The sequence below is a fragment of the Talpa europaea genome (genome assembly GCF_964194135.1).
Source record: "Talpa europaea genome assembly, chromosome: 6".
NCBI classification, from domain to species: Eukaryota; Metazoa; Chordata; class Mammalia; order Eulipotyphla; family Talpidae; genus Talpa; species Talpa europaea.
Window position 1 is genome coordinate 82,363,403 of NC_140072.1, and position 9,639 is coordinate 82,373,041.

Consider the following 9,639-nt stretch of genomic DNA (forward strand, 5'->3'; position numbering starts at 1 on the left):
TGCTAACCTTCTTTCACACAACACAAAAATACATTTGCCTATTCAAATTTATCACGAGTTTCTTTCTGTTTCTACAAATGGCACCAGCCTCCTTCCATCAGGCTTTAACATTTTTTTTAATCATATTATTTTTTATTGCAATAACATTGGCTTACAATACTGTATATAATTCAGACCTTTTCACATCTTTTCAGATATATGTTACCACACTGCACTCACCACCAAAGCACTTATAGTCCTCCACCATAGTCCATTGTCCCTCTTCCCTTTATTCCTCACACCTCATTTGGTAACAGTCAGATTGCTAGGTTGCTTGGGTTTAGTTTTGCCTGTTCCTTTGTTTTCTTTATATCCATATATGAGCAAAATCATCCAATATTTGTATTTTTCCTTCTGATTTATTCCACTTAGCACAACCCCCTTAGTTCTATCTGAGTTCATCCTTTTTGATACCTGAGTACTATTCCATTAGGTGTATAGATCACATCTTAATCCACTCATTTAAACCACTTAGATGGTTTCCATAGCTTGGCTATTGTAAGTAGTGCTGCAATGAACATAAGTGTGCCATCTGCTCTTTGAGTTAGTGTTTTTATATTCTTGGGTAGGTACCTAGGAGTGGAATTATTGGATTGTATGGAGATCTACTTTTAATATTTTGAGAAACCGCCATACTGTTTTCCAGAATAGCTGGACTAGTCTACATTCCCCCCAACAGTATATGAGTATTCCCTTTTCTCCACACCCTCATCAATCCTCATTGTTTCTGATCTTTTTTTGTATGGGCCAGGTTTTAAATTTGGTGTTACCTTTGATTCTCTCTGCTTTGGGCCTCTAAATACAGTTAGATACCAATTCTTATTGATTATATATTTGAAATCTCTTTTCACTCTTTCTCTTTCTATCTTCTGTTCTGTTCCTATTGCCATGGTCCAGGACTTCATTTACTCATACTGATATTTCTACAATAGTTTCCTTCCTTTTTTCCTCCTTATACAATGTAGTACATAGAGTCCTATAATATGTATCCTCAAATACTACTTTCATTGTGAAAAGCTGAATGTAGAGGAGAAGAAACACTATGTGCTCATGGTCAAAACCTGTCATGTCTTTGGCTCAATATTCCTATTTATAAAATAAAGATTGCATCTTCAAGTATTGTAAGGATTAAATTTGATGAATATATGAAGTTGCTTTGTGAGCTATAAATCTTAAACAAATGTGATATGTGATAATTATCAGGCTACTTTGTCACATAGGCAATGCCTCACCTTATTCTTCAACAACTTCATTCTTATTTCCCTGGCTTTGAGCTCTCAAGATCTAGCACTATCATACCTCAACTTATTTCCATCAGTCACTAGACCTGTGACACCATTCCAGTAGTCAGGTTACCCTGACTCTTGGAATACAACACTCTGATTTCGGCTTGTTTTTGCTAGTTTTTCCTCCCTCACCCTCATCACTGGCCCTTTGTCTCAACTAGATTCATTTTTCAATGTTCCTTCTCATTTATACAAATCCTTTCTTGCCCAACTCAACTTCTTTCTACTCCATGAAGCACTCTCATTTTGCAACTTCCTCTAAGTGACCAAAACTGAGTCTTCATCGTACAGCTTGACACATAATTATATGTCATTCTGCTGTTGTTCCTTATGTGTATAGCTCCCTGTAGCATCAACTGAGTCTTGGCCTTCTTTCATATTTTTCACAGAGCCTACCATAGACTTTTCTCATAGTGGGTGTCAATCACAAAGAAACAAAGAAATAGTAGAGCTTCAAAGTCATTTATTCTAGAAACTCAGTCTCTCTTTGGTCACTCCATTCAACAGTCTGCTTTGAACAAGGCCTATGATCTCATCAGCAAACACACATATTTGATAACACATGATCAGCTTTGCATTACCTTGCATTACCTTTTGAATGTGAATTCTAGCTTTAAAATTGAACTTCTTAACCTATTCAACAGGAAATCAGGTGACAGAGTCAACAGTAATGGTTACTTAAATTCTAAAAGAAAAATGAGTACTGTTTTTTTAACACTGCCTCATCCTTAAACATGTTGGCCTTTTAAAAATTAAAAAAAAAACAGTATTGCAACTTTATGAAAATAATGATTAACATTAATATATACATGCAATGATTGAGCTATCACAGTAAGAGTCATTGAAAAATATAGGAAGCCTCACTAAGTAAAAATGAATTTCATTATTATACTTATTTCATTATTAACTAGATTTATAGTGTTGAATTACATTTGTTCATTCACAGATATTTCATGACATTAAAAAAGACAGAGTAATCATTAAACTACTCAGCTGTCCACCTCTGTATGATGATGTGAAGGTGCAGTTTCTCTGTTCTGTGAGTAATCAAGAAACAACCTATTCTTATCTGGTCTTTTGAGCGATTCTGGTTTGGAATTTTCTTTGCTACAGTTCTCAACAAGAAAAATGATAGCAGATATCAACCCTTAACCAACGAGGGGGAGAAAAACAAGTCATGTATATATAACAAATTTTTTAAAAGAACATGTGATTAAGTTTTTTTTGCTCATTTATTTTTTCTATATTCTCTATAATCTGCATGTATATTCAAATAAAACACATGAATGCCAAGACGCTAAAAAACAAAGGTATGCTTTGCTACATAGCAGTGATCACATTTTTGTTTTATATCTCTAAACACATTGTTTCCCATAATTTACAAAAGATTTTATAGTGAAGGAGATTTCACTTTCCTCTGAACTGATATGTAATGCATTAAAATAGTACTTTAGTCAGTATTACTTTATGAAAAATTAGAATGTCTGTCTTTGTCTTTACTCTGAATACAATGAGTATATAATCTATATTGACCAGTCAAGAAATGTATGACTGAACATTATTCTACGTACAACAAATTTTTCACTATCAATACTTTCAATTTTCCTCTTAATCATCAGCCAGAAGTGCCAACACCTTTGTTGACCAAATGTAAATTTTCTTCAGAATTTTTTGTTTGTTTCTTTGAGGTAACATTGGTTTCTAACACTGCATCATTCCGAGATATAGGTGCACATCTCCTCAGATGTATGTTACCACACAGCTTCCACCACCAAGTCACCCATAGTCTTCTACTATAGTTGATTGGGTCTTTCTCCCCTTTTCTCCACACCTTACCCTCCTCATCTGGTAGCCGCAACTCTATAGTCAGATTTCTAGGGTTTGTTTTGGTTTAGTTTTGTCTGGTCCAAATCATCCAGTATTTGTCCTCCTTCTGACTTATTTTACTGAGCATGATCCCCCCCCAACCCAGTTCTATCCATGTTGTCACAAATAACAAGAATTCATCTTTTCAAATTTTTTTAAAGATTTATTTATTTATGCATATAAGAACTGGGGTACAGGCCAGAGTTCTGGGGGAGCAGTGAGAGGATTCACCAGAGGCAGAGTGGGGAGAAGAACAGGCAGATTGACTGAAACACACTGCTGAGGGGAGCGGCTGGTGAGTTAGGAGAGGTCTGCTGTGCCATGTGGGTAGCTCCCTAGCTGGGGATCAAACTCATGCTGCAGTGACTGCGGATTTCTTCATAGGTTGCATCTTTACCCCTTGCGCCCTTTACCCCTTAAATTTAAGGGAGGCCCTTAAATTTTTTTATAGTTTATTCCATTTTATATACATATACAGCAAATCTCCTTAATTCACTTATTTTTCACTGGTTACTTAGGTTGTTTCCCTAGCTTGGCTATTGTAAATAGTGTGGCAATTATCATAGGAGTACACATCTCCCTTTGTATTACTTTATATTATAGATACCAAGGAGTGGGATTGCTTGATCATATAGCACCAAATTAAAATTTATATCCTCCTTCATCCCCTGCTTGCTTCCTCTTGGGGGAAAATCTATTAAGTATTAAAATGGTAAATGTGTTGAAGTGGCTGCATAGTACCCTTATTGGATGGTTGCCCCTTAAATAATGGAACTAGTCTGAATTCTCAATCAGTGATCTCCAAGCAGAGGCACTGGTGTAAGGGGTACTGGCCCAGGAAATATGGATAATATCTGGTCTATGGACTTTCAAGGGCCATGGGATGAAAGCATTTTGAAAATTTTTAGGTATTTCTATCATCAGTAGATTGTTAGTTATCCAATGTAGTTGCTCCTTTTAGAAATGGGATACATTTTTACCTAAATAGGCAAAAGTCCTTGGCAGATTCTGTTCAGCACTATCTAAGCCACATTAAAGGATCAGTGTCTAAAATTATAAATATTTATCATAGGAAAACATTTCCTTGAAAATTTTTTCGTAGAAACAGCAAGAGAAAGGCACAGCAATCTTTTAAGGCTTCCTCCTTTGTGTCTTGAGTAATAGTATAGACTCAATACATATTTAATATCTATAATTGTTTGAATAAAGGAATTTTAATCTCTTTGTAATGATGAGTTCTTGGTGTCAGTTTTACTAGAATAATAATCATTTCTTAAACATGTCATTTTAGAATCTTCCTAAATACTATGACAACTGCCCATTTTTCTTCTGGTTCCATACATCTTTTATAGAAGATAACAGGTATGGCTATCATGTAATCTAGTAGAAACAACTTAATCTTCATTGTTTGTATAACACATGATACCAAGTCTTTTGCTGATTATATAAACTCAATTTATGGAAACTAAAAAATTCTTGAGTCACCACTCATATGGCTATTCTTGAGACCCACTGTTACATCATCTTCAACATCCATGCCACAGTATTGCATTATAAGTCAAAATGTATTTAATCAGATATTGTGTGTAGCAAGTCCTTTCATAGGCATTTGATATGAATCTACTTAGTATCTGTATTGATTTACTGATGAACAACCAGCACCAAATTCAATGCCAAGGTAAGGCATCATCTAGGGAGGCTGAACTACTTTAAAAACTGACATATTTATATCTAGGGCAGAAATTATGACACATTAAGTATCAATGAAGACAGCTAAAAAGCATTAATTTGATAGTCTCACATTAATGTGATTTTTAATAACCAAATTGGGAAACTTTTTTTTAAGTATTCATTTGAAGATGATTATTCCCAAGTTCCTTCTACCACATCTGAAAACTCCACTTTTAGGACTGTTTGTTCTGCAGCACTGAAAACATGAACGTGTTGGTATCACCATACTACCCAATACAAAAGGAAAATATTCTAAAACTCATGTGAAGTTTGAAGAAGTGGATGTAATTGTATGTGGCATGAAGTGATGGTTCTTATTTACGTCTTACTCTTTTCTTTAAATCTGAACTTCATCTAATCACATCTTAAGTTCAGCAAGGCAACAGTAAATTGAACATCTGACCTACACAGTTACCATGCATACACATTTAGTGGATTTTGATAGAATGAACTTTGGATTTTATGGAAAATTTCTACCAATTTTGTTTGCTCTGAACACAAATTCCTGAAATAGACATCTGGGTATAGCTTTGTTTGGTGCTTTTTCTCAAACGTAGTTTTGCTGAAGGACAGTCTTTTTCTTTTAAACACCATGTTCATATTGGAGAGGCAACAAGTTAGATCCTTTTTCTCACTTTTTCATTTCTAGAGATTTAACATTTAAATTTCTATACTACTTGGTAAAACCTTTTTATTAGTCATGAGATGTTAATTAACTGTAAATGATAAACATCATTTTAAAAACTATTTTATTAATTTTAATATACATCTAGTCACTGATTTCTGTCATATATAGAAATGTATTTTATTAAACCCACATATCATTAATTCCCTAAAAGGAAATGTTAAAAGAATCAATGACGTGCTGTTACTGCTGTGTTTGTTACTGAAGCTCACGGTACTTTGTGATCCATGAGATGTGGTGGGAAAGAGCTTGGAAAGCTAATACTCAGTAAAGGGCTGGCACTACTGTGGCCAGCAAATTTTTTTTTTTTAAGATTTATTTATTTATTTATACAAGCACTGGGTACAGTCAGAAGCACGGGAGGGTGAGAGAATTCATCAGAGCCAGAGTAGGGAACAGAACAGGTAGACTGACGAAATACACTGCTCAGGTGAGGAAGGGGCGCAGCAGGAAAGGTCTGTGCACCATGTGGGACCCTTGCCGGTGGCTGGGAATCAAACTGGCGCTGCAGAGGCTGTGGGCAGCTTCGCAGCCCAGTGCTCAACCACTATGCCACCAGGGGAAGCCCCAGCAAATCTTTTTTAAACTCTTAACAAAGGTGCCCCACTATGTAGCTTTTCTGTTAGTCCTAAAATAAAATGTAATTATTTTTTTCTGTTCTAGGCTTTATCTTTCAAGAAATGAAGTGGATAATCTCCATAAACCAAAAGCATGGAAAATTTACCCTCCAAAATTTGCAATTGAGATATACTTTGATGACGTTCAGTGATAGCTGGTATCTGATTTAGTGTAGTTCCCCTTTTAGGTAGAATCATGTTCTTCCCAACCCCTGTGACCTATTTATATTCTTCTAAACCTATTTCCTTACTGATAGACTTATGTTTATATGTGTACATAAAATTCTTGAGAAATCTGTTAAATACATACAAGGTAAAATGTCCTAGGAATTTTCTTTCAAGGAATATCCTTCAGAGTTTTCATCTGTGCTGAGATTAATTTGGAACACAGTATATAGGAACACTACTTATCATTCTTAAAATTCTAAAAGAAAACTTTTATATCAAAATTGAGATTTTAAAAACTATGATTCCCCCCAATACTGTGAATTTATTTACTTACACCTTTTTTAGAAAGTATATATTCCCTACTTTCACATTTGTAGTTTCAGATTTATTAGAAAGGCTATTTTTATTTTCCTCTCCATTTGATTTACAAACTGTTAAATATCAGATTGGATGCAAAGATTTAAGTTTTAAAGCCAGTGTAGAAAAATGTTTACAAAGCAACCCCCCAACTCTACACATGCTTTATCTTGTGTTCCCACCACAAAGCATGTTGAGCACACAAACATCAGGGAGGGAAGAGCCATTTTATAAACGTAACAAAGAATTTTCAGTGATTTCTTTTATGTGACATGACAAGTGAAGTCAAAGGAAATACTTGCCTAGAGAAATCTAGATTTATTATTTTAAAAGCCACCATACCAGTTTCACTTAAGCTGAGAAGGAAGGTCACCTTTTCACAATGAACACTGATCAGTCCTGTGGCCACAGGGGAATCAGGAGTTTCTCTAGTACTAGGTACAAGTTTATTCTAAGTAACTTAATTGTCACTGTATCTTAACTGAAAGCAGTTCTATTTTAGCTTTATCGAAATTATCCTTATTTGAGTGATTTTTCTTTCATTGGCAAGATTCAACAATCTAGACCAAGTTGAATGCTTCAGGAAAAGACAGCAAATATAAAAAATGGTGCCTCTGCTAAAACACAGTATACTCCTTCCTGAGAAGCCATGCACTCTGCAAAATGCACACACTAAAAAAACCTGTGGGGGAAAAATAGGGCTTGGGGCTAAACCACTCAAACAAAGCAACTTTGTAATGAACACACTTACCCAGAACTGCCCAGTTTGGCTGCTCTGGAGGTTGCCATAGTATTTTTAAAGGGGAACTAGAGCAAAATTTTAATTAGAAAAGGGTTGTAGGTACCAAAGTGGAACAGTTGGGCACAGTTCTGAGCTACCAGGGCCACTGTCAGGGAGGCATAACCTTGTGAGCCCACAAACTGTCCCAGCCACAAGTGCAGTAGGCTGGCTAAACTTTCTGCTTTTCTGACAAGTTATTCTGCTCCCCCTAATTTCACTTCTCTTAGAGGAAAAAGCTTTCAAGTTTAAGTTTTAAAGCTTTTCAACTTCCATGTTGTGACTACTATTCCCTGTACTTTCTATTGCTCACAGGTCATGTATGGTGGCAAAACAGGTTGTAATGTTTCCTTTAAAATTCATGCAGCGATAACCCACAGTAGGTAATTCAGGAGGCAGGTTTGAGTGAATGGGGGAAAAACAGTTGGCTCAGTAAAGAGTAAGATAATTTTCAGTACTCCCAAGAAGAATGGAAGGAAATTCCCGACTTTTAAGAATCTTGCTTTTCGAAATAAGATGTCAGTTGCAGTTTCAAAAATGCATCAAAATTTCTGGCATTTTGAGTGGACACACTGTTGTTTTGCTCATTTAAGAGAACTTTTTAGGTTTCCTGGGTTGTTGCTTTTTTCTAACACAATGTGAGTAAGTCTTTGAACTCAAGAAACTTCTATAGGATGACACTGGTTTTCTTAAATTACTAAACTAGAATGAATTATCTAAGACTTAAACTTCTTGCTATTAACTATTTAAAAAAACAGAATGGCATCTTGCCAAATCAGTCACATCATATCCACAGCCTGGTGGAGGGAGAGAGTAATCCTAGGCGGTCAAGTTTCATTAACAGTAGTTTATATAACGAATGTGTGTTTTAGGCAGTTTACCTAGAGTGAAATTGTTTTGTATCAGGAATCTTGCTAACAAAAAACAATGCCCTTTGCAACAGAACCACAACTCAAAACATTCTTAGCATGCATGTAAGTATGTAAAACAACTCATGTACTCAAATATTACGTAAATAATTTAATGGTGATAGAGCTCTAGAATTTCTTTAAGCAATATTTCAAGTTACTATATTTTTGTCTAGAGTACATATCTGAAGTGGTTCAAGTTGTACCACTTTGTACAAAGTGTACAAATTGTACAAAGTGGGAGAAATACTGCACCATGAATTAAGCAAATAGAATGAAAGTCTCCTGACTTAGGTTTCCATCCCTGACTCCCACCCACTCACAACTTGCCTGACAGTTTCTATTGAAGATATTTCAGTCTCTAAAGGACAACATGTGAGAAGGTTTACTGCCAGCAGCTCTAACTTAGACAAGCTCACTGGCGCACAGCAGGGGGACCATGGGCTCTGAAGCAGTTCACTTCTTGCTAGAAGCCGGTTCTACTGCCTATGTGGCTTCATTCCAGGCCTGTTCAGATGAAGCACCACTCAGTAGCAACTGGCCATTTAAATATGGAGAGAAATGTAAGGTAATGAAATGGTTTTCCTTTAAGAAAAAAACAAGTGGAAGGCCAGCTATGGCAACAACCCTCCGCATGACAGCAACAACTCTCCCGAAATGTCTGCAGCAGCCTCCAGTCATCAGCATTCCATCCTCCTGAATCTCCTACTTCTTCATATGACACCAGTTACCATCGAGTCTTCACAGAGAACAAGAAGCCTAAGGGAACTGTGGGTTTCATGCAAGGTTTACATCCCGCCAACAGGAATATACAGAAACGCATCGCCCAGACTATTGTTAAATATTGTTAACCTGCTTGCTGTCAACCTTACAGGCTGCTTAAGAACACTTTTTATTGAGAGTATCCTTGCTGGTTTTGGAGCAGCACAGAAAAATGAGGCTGGCTTTCGTGGTGACAAGAAGGACCCTCTCACACCAGATGGCCAAAGGACAGCTGCACATCTCCAAGTCTGTGAGCAGATGAACTGGGGTTGTTGTTAGGCACAGTTTAGTAAAATTAGCTTTCTTGGTTTCATGGCTTTATAAAGTCACAGCCCATATAACAATCATCACTAAAATTCATTGTCTGCCAATATCAAATGTAAAATCTCCTACATTGTTAAGAGCGTGGCTAGGAGTTATGGGTCCCGAGATAAACTTCAGA

The 9,639-nt window shown here is 36.1% G+C and overlaps 1 protein-coding gene across 1 annotated transcript in view; it reads left to right on the plus strand.

Annotated features, from left to right (window-relative positions):
* The window catches only part of LOC311171827 (phosphatidylinositol 3,4,5-trisphosphate 3-phosphatase TPTE2-like), a gene marked incomplete at both ends in the record, with an annotated part of 88,236 nt that extends 81,860 nt beyond the window's left edge, over window positions 1-6,376 (plus strand). The window contains 3 exons of the mRNA XM_084234874.1: window positions 2,272-2,364; window positions 4,483-4,553; window positions 6,271-6,376. Of these exons, the coding sequence (XP_084091000.1) occupies window positions 2,272-2,364; window positions 4,483-4,553; window positions 6,271-6,376 (270 nt within the window). The remainder of the gene's footprint in view (window positions 1-2,271; window positions 2,365-4,482; window positions 4,554-6,270) is intronic.
* Between the last annotated feature and the right edge of the window lie 3,263 nt (window positions 6,377-9,639).